This window comes from Papio anubis, chromosome 10 (genome assembly GCF_008728515.1).
Source record: "Papio anubis isolate 15944 chromosome 10, Panubis1.0, whole genome shotgun sequence".
In the NCBI taxonomy this organism is placed as follows: Eukaryota; Metazoa; Chordata; class Mammalia; order Primates; family Cercopithecidae; genus Papio; species Papio anubis.
In genome coordinates this window covers 103,188,110-103,214,835 of record NC_044985.1, presented here as the reverse complement: position 1 = coordinate 103,214,835, position 26,726 = coordinate 103,188,110, and the positions used below count along the sequence as shown (strand labels likewise).

General features: G+C 48.6%; 1 protein-coding gene across 8 annotated transcripts; it reads left to right on the top strand.

Annotated features, from left to right (window-relative positions):
* DNPEP (aspartyl aminopeptidase) lies at positions 1-26,726 on the top strand. Of its 8 annotated transcripts, none has more exons than NM_001169016.1 (15): positions 1-60; positions 12,260-12,353; positions 12,443-12,531; positions 12,646-12,759; positions 13,007-13,132; positions 13,315-13,445; positions 13,706-13,781; positions 13,869-13,976; positions 14,962-15,039; positions 16,626-16,709; positions 17,882-18,042; positions 18,434-18,473; positions 18,583-18,684; positions 25,899-26,066; positions 26,578-26,628. In NM_001169016.1, exons 1-15 carry the CDS (start codon positions 1-3, stop codon positions 26,626-26,628), a joined length of 1,482 nt encoding a protein of 493 aa, NP_001162487.1. The 8 variants fall into 8 exon arrangements, with proteins under 8 accessions (NP_001162487.1, XP_031506984.1, XP_031506988.1 ...); XM_031651124.1 differs by lacking the exon at positions 1-60 and adding an exon at positions 11,467-11,666 and having other exon boundaries at positions 26,578-26,726; XM_031651128.1 differs by lacking the exon at positions 1-60 and adding an exon at positions 11,496-11,666 and having other exon boundaries at positions 12,475-12,531; positions 26,578-26,726.

Below are 26,726 nucleotides of genomic sequence, written 5' to 3'. Positions count from 1 at the left end.
ATGGCTCGGAGCCTCTCCACCATGTTCGTCCCCAACAGCTGGCTCAGTGGCTACCACAAGGTAACCGGGGCCTGTCTAGTTCTGTGGTCAGCAGGAGTGTCCCAGCCAGCGCAGACACATGTTCCTGGGCACCGGCCTTCCGTGAGCCATGCACTGGCTTAGGCATTATGGGGATAAAGAGATGAATGAGATAGGGTCCCCTGCTCTCAATCTGCTAACAAACTAGACCTCCAGCAAGTGGGTTAACAGAATAATACTCATCATCATCTTGGCTAACTTGGGAGGATTTAATCTTTCCAAACAACCCTGTCTGGTGCCCTATTGGCTCCACATTGCCCAACAACTGAGTTCAAGGGCAACCCAGCCATCGGCACAAGTGTTTTTTGAGAATTTAGATGAGTGTTTCTCAGGGTGATCTAAAGATGGCAGAATTACTTGCAGCACCTGTTAAAAGTGGAGATCCCTGGGCCTCAGCCCAAATCTTCCAAATCAGGATCTTCAGGTATGGGGCTCATGAATCTGCATTTTAAAAAGCACTCAGGGGATTCGCACCCTAAACACTGCCTTAGAGTTTAAACACCTGTCAGTTTCCAAGCCCCATGTCTGCTGGACCAGGGTGGGTCGGTTTCTGTTTGAGATGGTTGTTGGCCTTTGATATTTTTATTACTGATGAAAAGCCATGATTCATAAGCTGCTGGTGGCCAGCTGTCAGTTTGGAAAGGAGTCAAAGGCCACTGAGAACGGAATTTTCTATCTTTTCAACCCATCTATAAAATGCCTACCTGAGCAGACACTGTTTAAAAGCCATTAAAATAGCAGACGCAGAATCACCCAGTCCCTGGAACTTTATAGACATATTTACTCAAACTCAAGTGCTTGCAAAGAGTAAACAAACGGGAAGCAAAATGAGTAAGCATCCCTAGAAACACGAACTGAAAGTAAACAGCCCTGTTCACTAAAATAAACAGGACAAATCCAGCGAGGATTAAATGACCTCTAGTCGGGTTGAGAGCCAGAAATGCCCCATCTTGGCTCCCAGAGGAAGGCGAGGGCCTGTGCCTGCCACCTAGAGGGGGTGCGTCAGAAGCTGTATTCCTTGGGGGCTCAGAGCCAGGCCTGCAAGGGCAGACATTACCCTCGGGTGCTAGGAGTGCACCCCAGGCCCCCTGGCATCCTGCTACAGGGCCTGAAAACCCTCATGTTTAAAGATTAAGAAGTGTGTCCTAAAAGTCTTCTGAAAAAGACCACGTTTTCTACAGGCATATTACCCCAAGTTACTTTTTTTTTTTGAGATGGAGTCTTGCTCTGTCGCCCAGGCTGGAGTGCAGTGGTGCGATCTCGGCTCACTGCAACCTCCACCTCCCGGGTTCAAACGATTCTCCTGCCTCATCCTCCTAAGTAGCTAGGATTACAGCCATGCACCACCACACCCAGCTCATTTTCGTATTTTTAGTAGAGACAGGGTTTCACCATGTTGGCCAGACTGGCCTCGAACCCCTGACCTCAGGTGATCCTCCCACCTTGGCCTCCCAGAGTGCTGGGATTACAGGCATGAGCCACCGCACCCGGCCCCAAGTTACTATTATTTGCCATTTATTCACTAATTTAGTAAACATTCATTGAGATCCTACTACATGTCAGGCCAGGCACTAAAGATATCAAGAAGTGGTGCATAGACCTGTGCTTAAGTTGCTCACAGTTTAAAATGAGAGATAATACTGGCTCACAAGTACTGTCCACTTAACTATTTGAAGAACTCAGTGATGAGCACCCTACATGCATTATCCCATTTACTCCTCATAACATTACGAGGTTATGATTATCTTCCTCTCATTTACAGATGAGGATACTAAGGCTCCAAGTCTGTGGTGTGATGGTAGATGTTTAACAGCTAGCTCTCTGGGCCAGGTGTGATGGCTCACAACTGTAATCCTAACACTTTGGGCGGCCAAGATGGGAGGACTGCTTGAGTTCAGGTGTTTGCCACCAGCGTGGGCAACATGGTGAAACTCCATCTAAAATTAAAAATTAAAAAAAAGAAAAGTATCCAGGCACAGTGGCTCACGCCTGTAATCCCAGTACTTTGGGAGGCCAAGGCGGGGGAATCACTTGAGGTCAGGAGTTTAAGACCAGCCTGGCCAACATGGCAAAACCTTGTCTCTACTAAAAATACAAAAATCAGCCAGGCATGGTGGCACATGCCTGTAACCCTTGCTAATCTCCAATCTCATGACTTTAAATAGCATCTGTACCCTGACAATTGTCAAATTTACATATCCCCAGCCCAGATATCCCTTCTAAACTATATATAGTCTCACGTATCCAGTTGTTTTTGCACGGTGTCCGTGTGGGCCTAATAGGAATCTCCAGTGTAATGCCTTAATCTGAACTCCTTGTTCCCCAAACCTATTCCACCCACATTCTTAATCATGTGGAGACTACTTGGAAGGCTGAGGCACGAGAATCACTTGAACCCAGAAGGCAGAAGTTGCAGTGAGCCAAGATCACGCCACTGTACTCCAGCCTGAGCAACAGAGCGAAACTCTGTCTCAAAAAAGGAAAAGAAAAGAAAAAACCAACTAGCTCTCTGGAAGAAAAAAAATGGCCTGATTTGTAGTGTTTGCCAATCTCAGTAGTGTAAATACTTGCAGGCCTGTCTCAAGCTTCCTGCCTGATGTCTCTGAATGTGCAACAGGAAAGAGATGGGGGTGGGAGGGGAGGGGGGCTGGCTCTGGCACAACACGGCAAACACGACCCACAGCTAATAAATGCAGGAGCCAGGATGTGAGCCAGGTGTGTGGATCCCGAGCCCACACTCATAACCGCTTTGTTATACTGTCACTAACTACACAAGAGCATTGACATTCAAGGGGGATACATCTTAAGACCTTTGTGAAGTGCCAGTTTTACAGTATTCCATAAAGCATGCAGAGTTAGTAACCAGCACTTTCCTATACCTCTTTGTTTTCATCACTAACAGGAGCAGTTGGTTTTCCTTTGAGGGCCATTCTAAAAACCTTTTTATTTGGAAATAATTTTACCTTCCCAAGAGGTTGCAGAAATTGTACACAGAGGTCTGTGTGCCCGCCACTCAGTTTGCCCAGATGGTTACATCTTAGATAAGCACAGCACAGTATTACACTCAGGAAAGTGACATAGGTAAAATGCGTGTGCATAGGGTTCAATGCCATTTTTTTCCAGGTTTGCCAGATTTAGCAAATGAAAATACAGGAAACTCAGTTAAATTTTGTTTTTAGTATAAGCATATCCTACGCAATATTTGAGACATACTTATACTGAAAAGATTATTCCTTTTTTTTTTTTTTTTGAGACGGAGTCTCACTCTGTTGCCCAAGCTAGAGTGTAGTGGCGCGATCTCAGCTCATTTCAACCTCCACCTCCCAGGTTCATGTGATTCTCCTGCCTCAGCCTCCCAAGTAGCTGGGATCATAGGTGCCCACTACCATACCAGGCTAATTTTTGTGTTTTTAGTAGAGATGGGGTTTTACCATGTTGGTCAGGCTGGTCTCGAACTCCTGACCTCAAGTGATCAACCTGCCTTGGCCTCCCAAAGTGCTGGGATTACAGGCATAAGCCACCACACCTGACCCTTGTTTTTCTTAAGTTCAAATAAATTGGGCATTCTGTATTTCATTTGGCAACCCTAATTTTATCACGGGTAGAGTCATAACCACCACTATAATCAAGACATATAACTATCCATCACCATTAAGATGTTCCTGAGCTACCCCTTCATAGTCACACACATCCCTCCCCAGCCCTGAGCAATCACTAATCTGTTCTCCATCTCTATAATTTTGTCATTTTTTTCACTCAGCGTAAGGCACCTGAGATCCAGCCATGGTATTGCATTTAGCAACCACTTGTTCCTTTCTATTGCTGAGTATTATCCCATGAGGGTCCTTTTTCACAAAGAACAATTATTTTTCAAAATTTCTTTAATTCAGTAAGTGTTTATTGTATATCCACTACCTGCCAGGCACCGAGGATTGCAGCAGCAAAGTAAAATTGATTACACGTCACAGGCCAGCAGGTTACTTCCAGTTGACAGAGACTTCTTCCTGTGGATTCTAAGATAGGAGATGACACTGGCGCTAGGAGGGGAGGACTGGCCTCCCTGAGCACTTCCCTCTGGAGATGCTAGGGAAGGCTTTGTGAAGGAGCTCGGGAGGCAGGGTTTGCTGATGGATCTGACATGGGGTGCAAGAGAAAGAGATGCACCAAGGCTAACACCAAGAGTTATGACCTGAAATTGGAAGGACAGAGTTGCCATTTACTGAATGTATGGCAGACACATCTGACAGCAATAACCGAAGCACATCCTGAAAATGACCCTGAATGGCAGATATACTTGATATGTGTTTGGAGTTCTGAGCTGAGAAATCCTGGAGTGGGCAGCCTAGAGATCCTCATCTATGAGGAACCTCTGAGCCCCCTTCCCATCCTGTGGAACAAGGGGATCGAAGCCCTTTATTTTGGGTTAAATGAAGGTTGCCAGGTGGAGGTTGTTATGGAGCGGGTGTTGAGTGAAAATGCATGCTTTCTGCAGGTGACAGCGGTTCTACTGTCCCGCTCACCACCACTGGACCATCTTATATGTAAGTTCTCCTCAATAGACCCCATGTCAGCCAGGCCCAGTGGCTCACCCCTGTGATCCCAGCACTTTGAGAGGCTGAGGCGGGCAGATTGCTTGAGGTCAGGAGTTCGAGACCAGCCTGGCCAACATAGCGAAACCCCGTCTCTACTAAAAATATAAAAATTAGCTGGGCGTGGTTGTGCATGTCTGTAATCCTGAGGAGGCTGAGGCAGGAGAATCGCTTGAACTCAGGAGGTGGAGGTTGCAGTGAGCTAAGATCGCACCACTGCACTCCAGCCTGGGCGACAGAGTGAGACTCCCTCTCAAAAAAAAATCTTGTCTTGTTTGCTGGCTCTGGGTCTCTTCTTTGGCCTCTTGAACCTGGGGCCTTCCCTATTGGAGTGGACAGGGGTTCAGCACAACACTGAGATGGGAAGAATGTGGATGGAATAGGTTTGGGGAACAAGGAGTTCAGATTAAGACATATTACACTGGAGATTCCTATTAGGCACACACATGGAAACTGTGCAAAAACAATTGGATATATGAGAATATATATAGTTCAGAAGAGATATATGGGCTAGGGATATGTAAATTTGACAATTGTCAGGGTATAGATGCTATTTAAAGTCATGAGATTGGAGATTAGCAAGGGAGTGAGGGTAGAGAGAATTCTAAGCACTGAGCCCTGAGGCCTTCCATTTAAAGATGGGAGATGAGGCCAGGCACAGTGGCTCATGCCTGTAATCCCAGCAATTTGGGAGCCCCAGGTAAGAGTATCACTTGAGGTCGGAGTTGGAGACCAGCCTGGCCAACATAGTGAGACCTCATCTCTATTTTAAAAACATGAAAATAATAAAATAATAATAACATTAGCGATGGAAGATGAGGAGGAGCCAGAAGAGACCCAAAGGAGTGGTGGTGAGGGTAGTAAGTGTCTAGGAGGCCAAGTGAAGAGAGTGCTCCCAGGAGAGCAAGCAGCTATGTCAAATAGGACCCATGGGTCAAGGACAATGAGGACTGAAAATTGACCATTGGGTTCAGCATTGTGGAGGTTGTTTTTGACCTTGACAAGAAAAGTTGTAGTGGGATGATGGTGGTAAAACCTCATTCTAGAGGGTTTACAAGAGAAAGAGAGAAGAGGAATCGGGAAAAAGTCAGTCTAGATAGCTCTTTTTAAAAGAGATTTACATAAAGAGGAGAAGGAAAATGAGGCCACTGCTGGAGGGAGACTGGGGGTTAAGAGAGGATTATTTTTTCATGGGAGAAATTATAGCACATGTATATGTTAATCAGCTTGACCCACCAGAACTGTGGAGATTGATAATGCAGGAGAAAGGGAAGAACTGTTGACATGGTGCCCTTACGTAAGCAAGACGGGTGGAATCTTGTGCACAAGTGGAGAGGGTGGCCTTGGATAGGAGCACAGATGGTTCACCCACAGAAATGAGGACAGCAGAATATGGAGCTCAGATCCTGGTAGGAGCCTAGGCGTTGCAGCTTAAAACTTGCGGAAATTCTCTTTTGAAGGCTTCTATTTTCACAGTAAAATGGGAACAATGGTCCTCAGCTGAGGGTGGGGATGGAGGAGGACACTGGATGAAACTGTCCTCCAGGAGAGCAAAGCAGCAAATGGTCCAGGAGATGCAATAGGACCTCTGGGCAGTACAAAGAACACACTTAGGTTAGTGATTGAGTTTAAAGCAAGCCTGTCTGGCTGGGTACAGTGGCTCACACCTGTAATCCCAGCACTTTGGGAGGCCAAGGCAGATAGATCACTTGAGGTCAGGAGTTCAAGACCAGCCTGGCCAACATGGTGAAACCCCATCTCAACTAAAAATACAGAAATCAGCCTGGCTTGGTGGCTCATGCTTGTGAGCTGCTTGAGATGCTGAGGCAGAAGAATCGCTTGAATCCAGGAGGCAGAGGTTGCGCTGAGCTGAGATCATGCCACTGCACTCCAGCCTGGGCAACAGAGTGATACTCTTTCTCAAAAAATAAAAAATAAAAATAAAAAAATTTTTTTTAAAAAAAGGGCAAGCTTGTCCAACCCACCGCCCATGGACCGCATGCAGCCCAGGACAGCTTTCAATACAGCCCAACACGTATTTGTAAACTTTCTTAAAACATTATGAGATATTTTTGAAATGTTTTCAGCTCATCAGTTATTGTTAATGCTATTATTAGACCAATTAGCTATTGTTTGCGGCCAGTTCAAGACCAGCCTGGCCAACACAGTGAAACCCTGTCTCTACTAAAAATACAAAAAATTAGCCAGGCATGGTGATGCGTGCTTGTAATCCCAGCTACTCAGGAGGCTGAAGCAAGAGAATCACTGGAACCCAGGAGATGGAGGTTGCAGTAAGCCAAAATGGCGCCACTGCACTCCAACCTAGGCAACAGAGTGAGACCCCATCTTAAAAAAAAAAAAAAAAATTAACTGGGTGTGGTGGCGGGTGCCTATAATCCCAGCTACTTGGGAGGCTGAGGCAGGAGAATCACTTGAACCCAGGAGGCAGAGATTGCAGTGAGCTGAGATGGCACCACTGCACTCTAGCTTGGGCGACAGAGTGAGTCTCCATCTCAAAAAAAAGAAAAAAAGACAAGACAAGACATATGTATCCTATCAACTCACAATGAAGTGTATGTAATGACTGCTATGTTCACACAAAAGTATTTGCACTTTAATATGTGTTAAACCAAAAAGATGAATGAATAATGGTAGCATTGTAAACATCAGCTAAGATCTGCCGGGGAAGATTTTCTCAGAAGGCCAAGGGCAAGAATGATTCTCAGAAACTTTTTATTTCTTGATCTCTAGTCATCCCATGACTTTCCCACCTGAACTCCAAATCCATTACCATTCCCTTACCCAGAGGTGACCATTATCCTTCCAAACCTGTTTCTATCCATTTACATATGTATTTATATAACGTCTAGAAATATAAATTTAGCTCATTGTGTGAGTTTTATCTAAATGTCCTCACCTTACATTCTAGAAATTGCTTTTTTTTTTTCACTCAACAGTATATTTGGAATTCTTTTCTGTAACAGTTCCTAAAGATTGACCTCCTTTTTTGAAATTTTTATTAACTGCTACACAGCACTTTAAAATACTGTGTCTCAAGCATTCAAATCATCTAGGAATCTTGTTAACATGCAGATGCTGCTTCAATAACTCTGGGGTAAGCCCTGAGGTTCTGCATTTCTAAAAAGCTCCCAGATGTTATCGATGTTGCTGGTCAACAGATCACACATTTAGTAGCAAAGATGTACAGTATGAGTGGAGTAGTGTGCTGGGGCCAACTTGGACAAGCTCATGAGAACTGATTGTCAAATTTCCAGGAATTTGGTGAGTTTGTTGTTAAACACAGCAATCATTAAAAAAAAAACTAAATTATATACACTTACAATTAAATACATTATATTACAGATAATAAAAACCAAAAATCCATCACTTTTCCAAACATTTTACTGCCTTCTTAAATCTATGCTGTTGATGTTACCGTCTATCTATTGTGTCTGCATGGTGGAAATCTATATAATGGCATGCTTCTGCACAGCTCTTCCCAACTCCATTCAGTGACATCATCTCGACAGCTTGAAATCGGCCAAGGGGAACATTTACACCATAGAAATGTGGGTATAAAGGTCTTCTGGGGTGAGCAGGTCTATGCAAACCTACCCCCAAAGTTCAGGGAAGCTGAAAAGTCGAAGAAAGAGGCTGACATATCCAGTCTCTCAGAAAGAAACATTTCATAGGGACTTATGAATAGAGGCCATACTTTCAGAGATGAAATGGTAGATTACCCTGCAAACCCAGGGCTCCATAGGGAAAGAGTGTGTTGAATAATTGAAGTTGATCCCTCAGGCAAAGTCATGAATGCTATGTGAATCTGCCTAATGGCAGGATTTATGGTAATAGTAGATAAAGTAGAAAACTTAGAGTCATTCCTGGAACAGAGGTTGTTGAAAAGTCAACATGGCCGGGCGCGGTGGCTCAAGCCTGTAATCCCAGCACTTTGGGAGGCCGAGACGGGCGGATCATGAGGTCAGGAGATCGAGACCATCCTGGCTAACCCAGTGAAACCCCGTCTCTACTAAAAAATACAAAAAATTAGCCGGGCGAGGTGGCGGGCGCCTGTAGTCCCAGCTACTTGGGAGGCTGAGGCAGGAGAATGGTGTGAACCTGGGAGGCGGACGTTGAGAGAGGCGAGAACCCGGCCCTATTCCCCCCGCCGGGGCAAAGAGAGACACCCTCTCTCAAAAAAAAAAAAAAAAAAAAGAAAAGTCAACATAGCAGATTAGCTTCCCAGATGGAGTTGCTTTAGCCTCCAGAAAACGCTTGCATTACCCCAAGCCTTCTCCAACACTTGATATTACCCATCTTTTCCATTTTTGTTAATCTGCTAAATAAAAAGAAAGGTATCTCATTTTTATTTATTTTTTGAGATGGAGTCTTGCACTTGTCGCCTGGGCTGGAGTGCAATGGCATGATGTTGGCTCACTGCAACCTCCGCCTACAGTCTCCGCCTACAGACAGAGACAGTCTTGCTCTGTCGCCCAGGCTAGAGTGCAACTGCGCAATCTCTGCTCACTGCAAGCTTTGCCTTCCGGGTTCACACCATTCTCCTGCCTCAGCCTCCCGAGTAGCTGGGATTGTAGGCGCCCACCACCACACCCGGCTAATTTTTTTTTTTTTGTATCTTTAGTAGAAACGGGGTTTCACCATGTTAGCCAGGATGGTCTCGATCTCCTGACCTCGTGATCCGCCCGTCTCGGCCTCCCAAAGTGCTGGGGTTACAGGCGTGAACCGCCGCGCCTGGCTCACTTTCTAAGTTATGCATTTTGGTGATGTTTGAATCTATTACACAAGCATGTACTCTTTTCTGTGACCAGAAAGAACATTAAAAGTGGTTCCTTATTCAGGTTGTCTCCTTCCCTTATACATTGTAGCCTTATTTCAGCCCTTTCACTGTCCTCCTTGAATGTGTCCCCTCCCCAGGAGGTGGAGGACAAGAACGTTCTCTCCATGTCCTGCTCAGCATTGAGCTTAATACATAATGGTATGTATGTATGTATGTATGTATGTATGTATGTATGTATGTAGAGACAGAGTCTCACGCTGTCGCCCAGGCTGGAGTGCAGTGGCACGATCTTGGCTCACTGCAACCTCCGCCTCCCGGGTTCAAGCGATTCTCTTGCCTCTGCCTCCCGGGTAGCCGCTGGGATTACAGGCACGCGCCACCACGCCCGTCTAATTTTTGTATTTTTAGTATAGACAGGGTTTCACCATGCTGGCCAGACTGCTCACGAACTCCTGACCTCAAGTGATCTACCCACCTCGGCCTCCCAAAGTGCTGGGATTATAGGCGTGAGCCACTGCACCAGACCCATAACGGTATTTCAACAAACGGTTAGGGAATGCCATGAATTTCAGCCAGCATCTAGTGCGTGAATTCTTGAAAACTCCCCTGCCATATCTACTAGTTTGAAGTGAGGGCTGCAGGACCTTTCCAGCCTCTCCCTATCCCACCCTGTCACTCCCGACCCCACGTATATAGACGGCAGGTTGCTCCATAAACCTGTGATGTCTGGAATTTTGATTGGACCCCTAGTAGCTGGGCCCTGTTTGGGATCTAGAGGCCACCAAGAGTCCTGATCAGTTCCTGCATCTAGGAAGGTGCATAGGGTTTAAAACTGCTACTCACTACTCCTGACATGGGAATACTGGAAATGCCAGTAATATGGAATTTTTTTTTCTGTTGTTTTAACAAATGGAAAGGGCACAGACATCAGAGTCAAATTCACCCAAACAGATTCACCCAAACAGCTATGTGATCTTGGGCAAGTCAAATTCTGTGTCCCTTGTGGACCTCCCATGTAACATAATACTTATCAAAGTGTATAGAAAAAGGTCCAGAAAAGATCTGAGAGAAGCCTGTAGGGTTGTTCAAAGCCTCTGCAATCAAACTGATGGAGGTCAAACCCCACCTGTGCCGTTTATTACTCGATGGATCACTCGTCTCCGTATCTCAGCTTTCCTTATCCATGCATAAACTGGGGACAGTAAGAGTACATAGTTGATGGGCCAGTTGTAAAGATTAAACGAGGTAACAAGCCAAGCTTTATCATAAAGCTAAAGCTCACCGTGAGCTCCCCATGGACATTAGCCTTATTGCTTTGTCACAAGGGCGGCTGTGGCGAGAGACAGCACTTTGTACCGTACCCTTTGGACCCGGTGAGCTGGAAGGGGCGAGTTTTTTATTGGCCTCGCTGCACGGGGCACGGGGAAGGGGGCCGTCCGCGGCTGTCCTAGCACCTCCGCGGCGGCAGAGGGCCCTGGCGGCAGCGGGCCCTGGCGGCAGCTGCGGGTCGCGCGGCAAAAAGGATCTGAACCGGAAACAACAAGGCAAAGGCAAATTAAAACTGGAAGCCGCAACAGAAGGATGGGGCAAACAAGACAGACAACAAAGGCAGACGGACAAGCAATGATAAAGGAGCAGAGCAATGCGCCTGTAAAGGGCGCAAAGTGGAAATGCGACCTCCAACAGGGCAGGAAAGCAAGGGAGAGGCGAAGGGCAGAGACGGGCACAGCCAGACAAAGACAGGTAAAGACGGGGAACAGAACGAAATTGGTGCAGAATTCGCGAAGACCAAAAGCAGTGAGGCAGGAACAAAAGCAGGAGGCAGTGCAATAGCGAAACCGAGGGCGGACGAGGAAGCTTGACTAGGGGCACGGCGGGCCGTGCTGCCTGGCGAGGGGCGGGGCGGACGGGGCGGCCAAGCTAGGGGCGGAGCAAGGGCGGGTGCAAGGCAGGTGGTGGGGGCCCAGTTAGGGGCGGAGCGCATAGGGTAAGCCCGCCGAGGGGCGGGGCGGCCCGGCCTGGGGCGGGGCGGGGCTGGGCGGCCGGGGAAGCCTGATGATGGCCTGCGCGTGCGGCTCGGCCTGAAGGGGCACGCGGAGGACTTGCAGGGCTGGTGAGGGGCGGGGCAGGCGGCGCGGTGGGGGCGGGCCGAGCCCGGGGGCCGGATGAGCGGACACGGCCCGACGCGCGGAGCCATGCAAGTAGGTGGCTCCCGACGGCCCCGCTTGAATTTCGATCCCAAACCGGGTCCGGCGCCCTCCCGGGCCCCAGCTTAGCGCGGTGCTGCAGTGGGGCCGCCCGACCCAAAGCGAAACCGAAAGCCTCGCGGAGGGTGACCTGACGACGTTCCTGGGACTGGAAGGGGGAGTCCTGCGAGAGACTAGGTGGATGGGGAGGAGTCAGGGTGTTCCTTGGAGTACAGGGCTTTGGCTCCGGGCTGGAGACGTGCACGTGATGCAGGCCGCCTCAGAGTATAGGGCCCGCTTGGGATCCCGGAGTTTGGGAGCAGAACAGGATTTCCTAGCTGGGCAGGAACATGGGGGTGGGTCTTAGGGAGTCGGGCTAAAGTTCGGATTAAGGGGCGGGCCCGGGTCGTGATCCTGGGCCGGCGGGCTGAAGGTTTCAACGGAGAGTTTCAGCCCTGGGTTTGGGTCTGTCGGTGGGGACGGGCGTAAGCAGAGGTTTGTGCCTTGGAGTGGTCACTTCTGGGGGTGGGGATGGGAGAATCCTCGGAACCTGGGTGAAAGGTCAGGGGTCCCAGACCTCGTAAAAGTCTGAGCGCACCCTCCCCTAGGTGGCCATGAACGGTAAGGCCCGCCAAGAGGCGGTGCAGACTGCGGCCAAGGAACTCCTCAAGTTCGTGAACCGGAGTCCCTCTCCTTTCCACGGTAAGTGGTGGCCAGGGCAAGGGAGAAGGGTGGAGGCTGATGTGTCCCTCACCAGCCTCCATCGCTGTGAGAGGGTGCTTTTCCCACAGCTGTGGCTGAATGCCGCAACCGCCTTCTCCAGGCTGGCTTCAGTGAACTCAAGGAGACTGAGAAATGGAATATTAAGCCGGAGAGCAAGGTACTGGGGGTGGGGTGGGGATGGAAAGGCGGGTCCCTAGGCTGGGTCTCAAAGCCCTGTGTGCCAGATGGCTAATGCAACTCACACCCCTGTCTTTCCTCCCCTTCTCCTCAGTACTTCATGACTAGGAACTCCTCTACCATCATAGCTTTTGCTGTAGGGGGCCAGTATGTTCCTGGCAATGGCTTCAGCCTCATCGGGGCCCACACGGACAGCCCCTGCCTCCGGGTAAGGAAATGGGACGGTGTTGGGGTGGGAGGAGATGTCAGGGGGAGTACAGGGCAAAAGAGAACCAGGAGGTACAAACTGGAGCCTCTATCCCCTGGAGTAAGGGAGAATGTAAACTTTTTGGCCTCTTCCTCCACACTTTGAGTCTTTCATGTGACACTAATATCCGCTGTCTGTGTAGCTGAAGTCTCATCTCCACATCTCGTCATGAAGCCTTCTCTGATTTCTTCCCCATCTTTACACTCAGGTGAAACGTCGGTCTCGCCGCAGCCAGGTGGGCTTCCAGCAAGTCGGTGTGGAGACCTATGGTGGCGGGATCTGGAGCACCTGGTTTGACCGTGACCTGACTCTGGCTGGACGCGTCATTGTCAAGGTGGGAACCGAGGTTGGGAATGGCAGAGCCTCCTCGGAAGACTGACTGCCACACTCCTCAGGGTACCCGTGGGGAAGAGGGGTGGAGGCAATCTGGTCAGAGGACCATCCTGCTTAGTCTGAGTGAAGACTGACCACTGGGGTAGGAGGCACCCTGGGCTGACTTGGTCTGGCTGGCCACAGTGCCCTACCTCAGGTCGGCTGGAGCAGCGGCTGGTGCATGTGGAACGGCCTATTCTTCGCATCCCACACCTGGCCATCCATCTGCAGCAAAACGTCAACGAGAACTTTGGGCCTAACACAGAGATGCACCTGTGAGACTGGGGTGGGGCTGCGGTGGCTGGGAGGGGTGGAGAATGATATCAGGTGATTATTACCTAATGGTAGCCACAGTCACATTTTACTCTTGGGACCCAGTTAATTTCTAAGGGTCCTCACAGCCTTGCCATTTGGGGAGTGGGCTGGGAATTGAAGGGCAGGGGCAGTTGCCCATCAGGAGGCACCTGAACTTACCAGATGCCCCACTCTGCTGTGCCCTCCTCACAATCCCCCCCCAACCCACGTCTCCCCACAGAGTCCCCATTCTTGCCACAGCCATCCAGGAGGAGCTGGAGAAGGGGACTCCTGAGCCAGGGCCTCTCAGTGCTGCGGTAAGAGTCCCCTGATCATGGGGAGTCCCCTGAGAAGAGGGGAGGAGAGGAGGAATGGACTCTTCCCAGCGTCTTTCTGCTCTGCAGGAGGAGCGGCACCATTCGGTCCTCATGTCTCTGCTCTGTGCCCATCTGGAGCTGAGCCCCAAGGACATAGTGGAGATGGAGCTCTGCCTTGCAGACACCCAGCCTGCGGTGAGGACTGGCTGTAGGAACCTGTGGGTGGAGGGCCTCCAGGATCCCAGCCACCCGTAGCCAGTCTTGCTGAAGCACCCTTCACCTCCACCAAGCCCTCAGTGACTCTCATCCCCATTCTTCCCAGTAGACACATCCCTCACTGTTTCTAGGTGGTGATTCTCAAAAAGACAAGTTCTCCACCCCAGACCTGCCTGCTAGGACTGTCTTGGAATTGGCCCTTTTTACAGATTCCACAGGAGTTTCTTCTATAGGTGGGCCCTGTCTGCTTTGACCCACACTGACACTGAACTGCTTAGGGAAAGAGGTCTGGATGTGGCCATCTGTTCTCTGTCTCGCTGTTGCTGATGGTCAGAGATTGCTAAATCTTTGGATGCTCTGTACTGCTTGAACATGTACTGAGTTTCTGTTTCTGTTTTTTGACTGGTTTCCTCTGTTTACTTCTTTGGGCTTTTTGGTAACAATTCAGCCCTTCCTCTTCTTGACCCACAGAAAGAGGTCAAGAGCTATTGGCCTCCACCCTTCTGTTCCTCAGCGCCAGCCCAGCCCCCTTCTCCAGTCTCTGCTCAGTCCTGCCCAGCAAGGAATCCCAACACTTTGGGAGGCCGAGGCGGGAGGAATCACATAAGGTCAGGAGTTCAAGACTAGCCTGACCGACATGGTGAAACCCCGTCTCTAATAAAAATACAAAAATGAGCTGGGCCTGGTGGTGCGTGCCTGTAATCCCAGCTACTCAGGAGGCTGAGGCACGAGAATCCTTGGAACCCAGGAGGCAGAAGTTGCAGTGAGCTGAGATCAAGCCATTGCACTTCAGACTGGGCAACAAGAGCGAACCTTCATCTCAAAAAAAAGAAAAAAGAAAATAGTGCACTAAGCCCGGGGTCAGGGAGAGGTTGCGCAAGAAACCAAGGAGGCCCTTGGGAGCAAAAGAAAGGTGAGTGAGGGTGGAGGGTTGAAGGTCGGGCTGACTGTCTTATCTCTCTAGGTCTTGGGTGGTGCCTATGATGAGTTCATCTTTGCTCCTCGGCTGGACAATCTGCACAGTTGCTTCTGTGCCCTGCAGGTGAGGAGCTGGGGCACCCTAGGCAGTACATACCACCAGCAGAGATGGCATGTTTGGGGTCGGAAGAGCTGCCTAAAGCCCCAGCAGGTTGTGAGAGAGGGCCATTGTCTACCTGCTCAGTCTGCTGGTGCTGGATGGACCAGGAGGGGGCCCTAAATGCTGCAGCCTCAGCATCACTACCTTTGGACCCTGTCCTTGCACTGTCAGGGGGTTGAGGCAAGAGGAAGGCTGACAAGTTGATTAGAGCACCACGGTGTCTTATCCTAGCCTTGCTCCTGCTGCTTCTCCTGAAGTTAACCTCTGCCTCAGGGAAAGGCCTTATCATCCCACAAGGCAGTATCATCCACCTCCTTCTGCTTCCTACTCCACCCCTCAGGCTTAAGCCCCAGCCTTCTCCCTGTTTCTTGGGATCTCAGTCAGGTAGCCTGTCTTCCTAGTCACCTTGCTATTCCCCACCTTCTCTCCACCCTAGTCAATTCCCTTTCTTTCTCTGCTATTGCCCTTGATCTCCCTCTGCCTTTTTCTGCCTTTCCTTCCCTGTAATCCTGTGGCTGGAGATAGGCTTTGAGCTGTAACTGAGACCAGAGCCGGACCTGGGACCTGCATCCATTTCTGCAGGCAGCCAGCCAGTCATGTCACCTTGATGGAGTCTGTCACCTCTTTGAACGTTAGTCTTTTCCCTGAGGCCAATCAGTTTATGTGATCTGTGTAGCCTTTTGACTTTCCAGGACTCTCAGCTCTTCCTCTCTTCTTCCTCCACATCTTCCTACTGGCTTTTGCATGGGAAGGTAGAGAACACCCAAAGGATGGTGCCTCCTGTCCCAGTTGAAAAGGTTTCTACCTAGCTATTGATTTGGCAACAAAAGGAAGAAAAGGAAGGAGTGAGGGGGGAGGGAGGGAAGGAAGGAAGGAAGGAGGAAGGAAGGAAGGAAGGAAGAAGGAAGGAAGGAAGGAAGGAAGAAGTAAGGAAGGAAAGAAGGAAGGAAGGAAGTCGGTCTCTACCACACCCTAAAGGTTTCTACCTATGTAGCTATTGATTTGGCAAAAAAAAAAAAAAAAAAAAAAAAAGGAAAAGGAAAGAAAAGAAGGCTGGGCACGGTGGCTCACGCCTGTAATCCCAGCACTTTGGGAGGCCGAGACGAGCGGATCACGAGGTCAGGAGATTGAGACCATCCTGGCTAACACGGTGAAACCCCATCTCTACTAAAAATACAAAAAAAAAATTAGCCTGGTGTGGTGGTGGGCGCATATAGTCCCAGCTACTCGGGAGGCTGAGGCAGGAGAATGGCGTGAACCCTGGAGGCGGGGCTTGCAGTGAGCCGAGATCGCACCATCGCACTCCAGCCTGGGCGACAGAGCAAGACTCTGTCTCAACAAAAAAAAAGAAAGAAAAGAAAGGTCCCTACCACACCCTCTGCCAGGCAGGGCCCTAATTGATAAAAGCCATGGCCACGGAAGGCAGACAGGGGAACATGTACACCCAAGGTGCTGGTGGACGGGGAAGTGTGCACACCCAAAGTGCTGGTGGGCTGAGTTCCAGCAGAAGGAAGTTGGAGATGATGCTCTCATTTCCTTCCCTGAACCAGGCCTTGATAGATTCCTGTGCAGGCCCTGGCTCCCTGGCCACGGAGCCTCATGTGCGCATGATCACACTGTATGACAACGAAGAGGTACGTGGAGGGTTCTGGGGAGGGTCCCCTCTGCAGAGTCTTCCACAGCCAACTTGTGCCAGGCATCCACCATGAGCCAGGGCTCTTCTGGGGGCCCCAAAGACAGGGGAGATGCCACCTGGGCCTTCTTAGCACTTGGTGTCTCCTCTGACTCAACATACATCTGCTTATTCGAGGGTGACCGTCTTTCCTGTATCTCTCTTTGTGCCACATGGTGAGCTTCTTCCTTTAGGACAGGGACCCTACCCAGTCCATCCTCGTAGCCCCAGGGCTCAGCACAGAGTAGGTCCTCATGATGCCTGTGTGTGTGAGGCTACAGTCTCAGCTGCATAAGAGCTGGAACAGATAGTGCTCTCTCATGTAACAACCCAGGTCAGACTTAACAGTTTAGTAGGGGTCCCTGCCATCCTGAACACATGACTTCCATTTCAGGATTCAGGGTGGCCGTTCCAGCTCTGGCCATCATGTCTGCCCTGAGTTAGTAGGAAAGGCAATTTGAATTTGGCAAAAAAAAAAAAAAAAGAAAAGAAAAGAAGGCTGGGCGTGGCTCACGCCTGTAATCCTAGCACTTTGGGAGACTGAGACAGGCAGATCACGAGGTCAGGAGATCGAGACCATCCTGGCTAACACGGTGAAACCCCGTCTCTACTAAAAATACAAAAGGGGCAGTAGACACCCCCTGGCTTTAAGGGTGTAATCCAGAAATGACATTCATCACTGCTTACATTCCACAGAACTTAGCTGCAGGGGAGCCTGGGAATGTCATCTCTAGCTAGGTAGTTAAGTGCTCAACTACAACTTGGGTGTTCTGTTATAAAAGATATCATGGACAGTTAGCAGTCTCTGTCATATGCATAAAAGAAAATTAACCAGTGTGGTGGGGCACCTCTGCTGAGGGTCACAGGATGACCCTGTCATCCTGTGATGTGAGGGTCACAGGAGGAGGAAGGGGAGTAGTGCAGGAAACCCATCAGTACTGTTAAGACTGCAAGTTAGTTTGGCCTCAGCCCACTGTCCAGTGTTCAGTGATGACCCCAGGTTAGGGGTGTTGCTAAGAACACCCAGTGACTCAGTGGGGTTTTGGGCTAGTTGGGCAGTGGATCCCTCCCACTGGCTTCCAAGATCAGGCCCCTGAGCCCAGATTCCCAGAGTCAGGACTCTGCTGTCGCCAGGTGGGGTCTGAGAGTGCACAGGGAGCACAGTCACTGCTGACAGAGCTGGTGCTGCGGCGGATCTCAGCCTCGTGCCAGCACCCGACGGCCTTTGAGGAAGCCATACCCAAGTCCTTCATGATCAGCGCAGACATGGCCCATGCTGTGCATCCCAACTACCTGTGAGTCTCTAGTGCCAGTCACAGTCTTCACATAACTGGGGACCCAAGCGTAGCCTGCCTCAAGGCTCTGCCCTGGCCCCAGCCTCTTCCTTTCTCCTTTCTTCATTCTGCTGGGAGGTTCAGGGGCACTTCCTTTTCACTACTCCGAGACCAACTCGATCAAAGTCATGCAATGCCTAACCCAGGTGTGTGGAATAGCCTTTGTCTACAAACTTGTTTCCATCTATTACTAGAGGCTGCCCGGAACCCTGTGTATGGAATGACTCTAAAGTCCCACTGGGCTGGGCGGGAAAGAGTGGTGATCTATTAGTGATGTCTGCCATGGGAGGGTGGTGAGTGTTGACAGGCCTCCTCCTGTTTGCTATGCCTGGCCCTTACCTGTCTCTTACAGGGACAAGCATGAGGAGAACCACCGGCCCTTATTCCACAAGGTGAGATGTGCCATTTCTCCCTGGGGACTTGGAGGCCTGGCTGTTCTGGGACCCCACTCATTCCCTTTGGGCCTGTCATTACCTCTGCCTCACCCTTGACTCTCCCCAGGGCCCCGTGATCAAGGTGAACAGCAAGCAACGCTATGCCTCAAACGCAGTGTCAGAGGCCCTGATCCGAGAGGTGGCCAACAAAGTCAAGGTCCCCCTGCAGGTGAGGGCGGGCCCTGCCTGGGAAGGTGTGATGGAGGGAGCTTGGTGGGGACACAAACAGATGAGTCCCCCATGAACGGGGAACCTGGTAGATGGCCTTCAGTGGAGGGGGTCCCAGTAGAGTGAGAAAAGTAGGGATTTTGGATATAGCTGGATTCCATGCTGGCTCTGCTGCGGTGCTAGCTGTGTGACCTTGGACTAGTCTCCTAGCCTTTCTAAGTCTCAGTTTCCACATCTGTAGAATAGTGATAGTGATGCCTACTTTGCTGGATTTCTATGAAGACTGAAGGTACAGTGTGCTCCTGGCACACGGTAGGCCTGTCTTTCCCTGCAGCACCCCCACTTTCCTGTGTCTCGTACACACCCTAGGGGCTTCCACAGGGAAAGTTCAGGGCTGGGGAGTATGGAACCCCAGCTGCTCATTTTCTCTCTTGCCTGAGAAATCAGCCATCTAGTCCTTTCTCCTCAGTGTGTTTGTGTGTGTTTGTGTACATATATATGTTGTATACATATATGTATGTAACAGTATTGTATATACACATATATACACACATATACTGTCATGCATCGCTTAACAATAGGGATATGTTCTAGGAAATGGCATCATTAGGCAATTTGGTTGTTGTGTGAGCATCATGGAGTGTACATACACAAACCTAGACGGACAGCCTGCTGTGCACCCAGGCTGTGTGGTGTAGCCCATTGCTCCTAGGCTGCAAACCTGTATGGCTTCTTACTATGCTGAAAACTGTAGGTAATTGTAACAAAATGGTAAGTATATCTAAACATAGAAAAGGTACAGGAGGCCAGGCACGTTGGCTCACACCTGTAATCCCAGCACTTTGGGAGGCTAAGACAGGCAGATCACTTGAGGTCAGGAGTTCAAAACCACCCTGGCCAACATGGTGAAACCCCATCCTACCAAAAAATACAAAAATTAGCCAGGCGTGGTGGTGCATGCCTGTAGTCCCAGCTACTTGGGAGGCTTTCCCTACTTGGGAAGGATCTCTTGAGCCCGGGAGGTGGAGGTTGCAGTGAGCTGAGATCTTGCCATTGCACACCAGCCTGGGTGACAGAGTGAGACCCTGTCTCCAAAAAACAAAAAGCAAAAAAAAAAAGAGAAAGAAAAAGAAAAGGTACAGCAAGCATATGTTATAAAAGATTAAAAATGGTCTACCTGTATAGGGCACTTATGAATGGAGCTTACGGCACTCGAAGTTGCCCTGAGTGGTGAGTGAATGTGAAGGCCTAGGACAGTACTGTACACTAGTGCAGATTTTATCAATGCTGGACACTTAGGCTTCACTACATTTATTTTGAAAATTGTATTTCTTCAACAATAAATTAGCTTACTGTAATTTATTTATTTATTTATTTATTTATTTTTGAAATGGAGTCTTGCTTTGTCACCCAGGCTGGAGTGCAGTGGCACGATCTCGGCTCACTGCAACCTCCATCTCCCTGGTTCAAGCAATTCTCCTGCCTCAGCCTCCTGAGTAGCTGGGATTACAGGCACCCACCACCACGCCCAGCTAATTTTTGTATTTTTAGTAGAGATGGGGTTTCACCCTGTTGGTCGGGCTGGTCTCGAACTCCTGACCTTGTGATCTGCCTGCCTTGGCCTCCGAAAGTGTTGGGAGTACAGGCGTGAGCTACTGTGCCTGGCCAACTTTTTTGCTTTATAAACTTCCATTTTTTAAATTTTTAACTCCTTTGTAATAACACTTGGCTTAAAACACAAGCACATAGTACAGCTATTCAAAATAATTTTTGTATCCTTATTCTATAAGCTTTTTTCTATTTTAAAAATTTTTAGTTATTTTTAAAATTTTTAAACTTTTTGGTTAAAAACCAAGACAGAAACATACACATTAGCCTAGGCCTATACAGGATCAGGATTATCAATGTCCCTGTCTTCCACCTCAACATCTTGTCCCACTGGAAGGTCTTCAGGGATATTGACATTCAGGGAGCTGCTATCTGCTATGATAACAATGCCTTCTTCTGGCAAAGCTCCTTCTGGCACAACTCCTAAAGAACCTGCCTGAGGCTGTTTTACAGTTAACTTTTTTTTTTCCCCCAATAAGTAGGAGTACATTCTAAAATAACAATAGACCGGGCATTGTGGCTTACGCCTGTAATCCTAGCACTTTGGGAGGCCGAGGCGGGCGGATCACTTGAAGTCAGGAGTTCAAAACCAGTTGGCCAACATGGTGAAACCCTGTCTCTACTGAAAATACAAAAATTAGCTGGGTGCAGTGGTGCACACCTGTAATCCCAGCTTCTCAGGAGGCTGGGACAGGAGAATCGCTTGAACCTGGGAGGCAGAGGTTGCAGGGAGCCAAGATGGCGCCATTGCACTCCAGCCTGGGCAACGAGTGAAACGCCGTCTCAAAATAAATAAATAACAATAAAAAGCATAATATAATAAACACATAAACCATAACATAGTCATTTATTATCATTCTTAGGTATTGCATACTGTACATAATTGCATGTGTTATGCTTTTATATGACTGGCAGCACGGTAGATTTATGTACACCGGCGTCATCACAGACAAGTGAGTCATGCATTGTGCCACAACATTGCAACAGCTGTGATGTCACTAGGCGACAGGAATTTTTTAGCTCCATTATAATCTTATGAGACCACTGTCATGTAGTCTATCCTTGACTGAAATGTCACTATGTAGTGCATGACTGTCTATTTCTATATCTATCTACCTGTCTATATCAGGGACTCGGGCATGGGTGGTCCAGTGACAATCATAGCAGGCAAGTTCTGGCATAGTCAGGCGTAGAACCGCGGCATCCTGACTCCCAGCCCAGGGCTCTTTCTGCTGTACAGTGCTAGCTCTTCCTTTCAGAAAGCTGAATTGTTCTGCCCCAGAAAGCCTTCTCTGATATTGGATATTGGAGCTGAGACCTAACCACTGAGAAACAAGCAGCTATGGAAGGGTCCCAGCCAGAAGGCACAAGTAGGCCCCAAGGGGACCAGGAATGAGCTCTCTATTAGGAGGAGAGAAAGGCAGGATGGTAGAGCCAGGATGAGAGCAGGAGGGGGTCAGGGAAGAGGTCCAGCTCAGTGATCATGCAGGAATACCTAGGCCATGGAAGGGCATTTCAATTTTATTCTAAGGCAGTGAGAAGACATTGGGAGATTTTTCTTTAATAACTTACGGCAGAAGTAGGACACATGTATTTTAGAAAATTAGAAAATACAGATAGAGATGAGAAAGTAAAACACTAATCTGCAGAAATTTGGTGTAGTCTTCCAGATTTTTTTCTATGCATGAACTTCATATACAGTTTTTAAAAATGATATTATATTGGATATATTTTTGTTGCCTCTTTTCACTCAGTCATCTTCACCTTTCTATTTCAGTTTTTTTTTAATTTTTTTTTAAAATTAGAAACGGTCTTGCTTTGTCTCCCAGGATGGAGTGCAGTGGCATGATCATAGCTCACTGCACCCTCAAACTCCTGAGCTCAGGAGATCTTCCTGCCTCAACCTCCCAAGTAGCTGGTACTGCAGATGCATGCCACCATGCTGGCTAATTTTCTATTTTTAGTTAAAATGGGGTTCTTGCTATGTTGCCCAGGCTGGTCTTGAACCCCTGGCTTCAAGCAATCCTCCCATCTTGGCCTCCCAAACTGCTGGGATTACAGGCATGATCTACCAGTCTCAATCCCATTTCAGGAAATTGTTGTTTCAGTAAACTTGTACCTCATCTAATGCACAGATAACTTTCCATTTTCCCCAGTTATCCTCAAAATATTTTTTTTACAGTTATTTGACCCACCCTAGTATCCAACTCAGGACCATGCGTTATATTTGGCTAATATGTTGCTTAAATGTCTTCTAACGTAGCACAGTTCCTTCCACCCCTTTTTACATTGGCTTATTCAAGAAACTTCTGGATATGTCTCCTTGTTGCCCCATGGTGTCTTTCGCTTGTCTGTAAGCCCTGTATTTCCTATCAACTGGAATTTCTAAAGACTTGATGCATTCAAGTTAAACTTTTTTTTTTTTTTTGACAGAGTGAGAGTCTCACTCTGTTGCCCAGGCTGGAGTCTAATGGCGTGATCTCGGCTCATTGCAACCTCCACCTCCCCAGTTCAAGCGATCCTTCTGTCTCAGCCTCCAAAGTAGCTGGGATTACACGTGTGCACCATGATGCCCAGCTAATTTTTGTATTTTTAGTAGAGACAGGGTTTCACCATGTTGGCCAGACTGGTCTTGAACTCCTGACCTCAAGTGATCCATCCACCTCAGCCTCCGAAAGTACTAGGATTACAGGCGTAAGCCACTGTGCCCAGCCTCAAGTTAAACATTTTTGGCTAGAAGACATGGCTGGGGTATTCATATGGCATCACACACATGATATCTGGGTGGGCCACCCTTAGCCTTGCAAAGATTGACCACTGGACCAGTGAGGGCCTCTTACCCCTTCATTATATGGTGGTTTTCCCACTATTGACCTGACAGTGACCCATATAAGTGATGAGTTCCCTATTAACCAGACACCTAATGATTTTAACACAGTAATCCTTGCCTAAATCAGTAATTTCATTAGAATTTACCGAAAAATGCCCGCTTCCCCTGAATTCTTTTTTTTTTTTTTTTTTTTTTGTGAGACGGAGTCTCGCTCTGCCGCCCAGGCTGGAGTGCAATGGCCGGATCTCAGCTCACTACAAGCTCCGCCTCCCGGGTTCACGCCATTCTCCTGCCTCAGCCTCCCGAGTAGTTGGGACTACAGGCGCCCGCCACCGCGCCCGGCTATTTTTTTGTATTTTTTTTTTTTAGTAGAGACGGGGTTTCACCGTGTTAGCCAGGATGGTCTCGATCTTCTGACCTCGTGATCCGCCCGTCTCGGCCTCCCAAAGTGCTGGGATTACAGGCTTGAGCCACCGCGCCCGGCCCTGAATTCTTTCAGTCTTCCATTCTTCTGTGAAGTGGAACTTCTTCCCTCCAATCAACTAGGGTTCTTTGGTTATCATGGAATATCATTCCTATTGGAAAGCAGGATAAATGCTAATTCTTTCTGTTATCCACTTTTCAAGGTGAAATGTCATCTCAAATAGTGACAAAGAAGGATTTTTCCTTTTCCTTTTTCCTTTTTTTTTTTTAAGACAGGGTCTCGCTCTGTCGCCCAGGCTCTGCTCACTGCAACCTCCTCCCCCCAGGTTCAAGAGATTCTCATGCCTCAGCCACCCGAGTAGCTGGGATTACAGGCATGCACCACCATGCCTGGTTATTTCTTGTATTTTTTTTTTTTTTTCCTTTTTTCTTTGAGTTGGAATCTTGCTCTGTCGCCCAGGCTGAAGTGCAGTGGCGTGATCTTGGCTCGCTTCAAGCTCCGCCTCCTGGGTTCACACCATTCTCCTGCCCTCAGCCTCCCGAGTAGCTGGGACTACAGGCGCCCACCACCACGCCCGGCTAATTTTTTTATATTTTTAGTAGAGATGGGGTTTCACCGTGTTAGCCAGGATGGTCTCGATCTCCTGGCCTCGTGATCCGCCCGTCTGGGCCTCCCAAAGTGCTAGGATTACAGGCGTGAGCCGCCATGCCTGGCTGTTTCTTGTATTTTTTTTTTCTTTTTCCTTTGAGTTAGAATCTTGCTCTGTCGCCCAGGCTGAAGTGCAGTGGTGTGATCTCGGCTCACTTCAAGCTCCGCCTGCTGGGTTCACGCCATTCTCCTGCCCTCAGCCTCCTGAGTAGCTGGGACTACAGGTGCCCACCACCAGGCCCGGCTAATTTTTTTGTATTTTTAGTAGAGACGGGGTTTCACCCTGTTAGCCAGGATGGTGTTGATCTCCTGACCTCGTGATCCGCCCACCTCGGCCTCCCAAAATGCTGGGATTATAGGCGTGAGCCACCGCACCCGGCCTGTTTCTCGTATTTTTAATAGAGACAGGGTTTCACCATGTTGGCCAGGCTGGTCTCGAACTCCTGGCATTATGTGATCTGCCCGCGTTGGCCTCCCAAAGTGCTGGGATTACAGGTGTGAGCCAGCACACCTGGCCTGCTTTTCCCTTTCTGACTATCGTAGATCATGGAATTTCATTTATTCAGTGTCCACTATAATTATTATATTTGATGTGTGAATTGTCATGGCTTTGACCAATGGGAGCCCCTTCAGCATAACCCCTGTGGCCTTTGACTCTTGGAAGTCTCCTTGCTCTTTGGAACAACAAAAATTGCAGGCGTGTCTTGTTCATTTCACCCCCCAGACTCAGTAGCTTTTGATGAGCAATGGTATTAGAGACCATGGTCTGGCACTGCAAGTGTTCATTGTTCTTTGGGGAGGGGATGGTACTTTGGGAACATTTCCATGGACACAGCAAGAAAAAAGTACATATTTTAAAAATCATGAAGCCAGGTGCAGTAGCTCAGGCCTATAATCCCAGCACTTGGAGAGGCCGAGATGGATGGATCAGTTGAGGTCAGGAGTTCGAGAACAGCCTGGCCAATATGGTGAAACCCCATCTCTGCTAAAAACACAATAATTAGCTGGGCGTGGTGGTGGGTGCCTGTAATCCCAGCTGCTCGGGAGGCTGAGGCAGGAGAATCACTTGAACCCAGGAGGCAGAGGTTGCAGTGAGCTGAGGTCGTGCCACTGCACTCCAGCCTGGGCATCGCAGGGAGACTACATCTCAAAATAAATAAAATAAAATAAAAATGTTTAAATAAAAATCATGAGTTAATACTGTAATTCTTATTCATAAAATTATTCTTGGTTAGTTAAATAGTTATTACCAATTTGATTTTGTAATTCTGTTTCCTCTTACACTGAAAACCTTGATATCTAGCATCGTATTTTCATTTTCTTATTGACTCTTTTACCATAATATAAAGAAAATCATTTCAAAATGTCAGTAGCAATATTTTTAAAGACATTAATATCACTGAGTGTTCTTTTTCTCTGGGTGTGGATATTAAGCAAGAGGGTGACAAGGATGGATACTTTTTAAAATCCCCCTTCCTGCTGTGTGGAGAATGGATTGGAACTAGGGTGGTGGTGATGGAGAGCGAATGGGACCAATTCAGAATATATTGTCCTTTGGGGTCTGCCATTTAGCATTGGCTTTGATTTTTGCTCTGAATGGACCGTCTCCCAAGCCCCTTCCCGCCCTGCAGTTCTAAGATGGCGTCCTCCTTGGCTCTGATAAGCACACACTGCATATTGTTCATGAGTCTCCTTCTCCCCCTAGGATCTCATGGTCCGGAATGACTCCCCTTGTGGAACCACCATTGGACCTATCTTGGCTTCTCGGCTGGGGCTGCGGGTGCTAGATTTAGGCAGCCCCCAACTGGCCATGCACTCTATCCGGGAGATGGCCTGCACTACAGGAGTCCTCCAGACCCTCACCCTCTTCAAGGTAACCCACCCCAGACCCTCTCAATGGCAGCTGGGCTCTTCCCCTCTAGTGCCTGGATTGGTTGCTGGGACAGCATTGCCATCACAAAGTGACTGGCCTGAGTAGTGGGGGCTGGTTGTCTCACTGAGGCCATGTAGGAAAACAAGGGTCCTGGCCAACCACAATGGCTCATGCTGTAATGTCAACACTTTGGAAGGTGGGATGATTGCTTAGGCCAGGAGTTTGAGACCCGCCTGAGCAACATGGCAAGACCATGTCTCTACAAAAGAGAAAAAAGAGATAAAACAACGGTACATATTCTTCTCAAGGCTCAGGGGCCCTGACCCAAAGAAATGGAAAATGAAGGGATGGGAAGAGGGGATCAGGGCTGAGAAGACTGGGGTGGCTGTCAAGAACAGATGAAACCTCGGTGCTTCTCCTGCTGGAACATAATGTTGGTGTGAGGTGGGTGGTAGGACATCTCCATCTGGTCACTCACTAATTTCAAATTCCATGTTGCCTCCCATTATAGGGCTTCTTTGAGCTGTTCCCTTCTCTGAGTCATAATCTCTTAGTGGATTGAGCCCTCTTGGAAAGACTTCCCTGCTATCCCTTTGCGCCTGAGAGGGGAAGTTCTTAGCTGAGCTGAAGCTGGATTATTAAAGTGGATTTTCACTCAGA

Excerpts from the sequence above, each read along its gene's own strand:
- DNPEP (NM_001169016.1), top strand. The coding sequence starts at position 1 with ATGGCTCGGAGCCTCTCCACCATGTTCGTCCCCAACAGCTGGCTCAGT. Across the intron at positions 18,043-18,433 it reads GCTGTGCATCCCAACTACCT|GGACAAGCATGAGGAGAACC; the intron begins GTGAGTCTCTAG and ends TGTCTCTTACAG. Across the intron at positions 18,685-25,898 it reads AAGTCAAGGTCCCCCTGCAG|GATCTCATGGTCCGGAATGA; the intron begins GTGAGGGCGGGC and ends TTCTCCCCCTAG.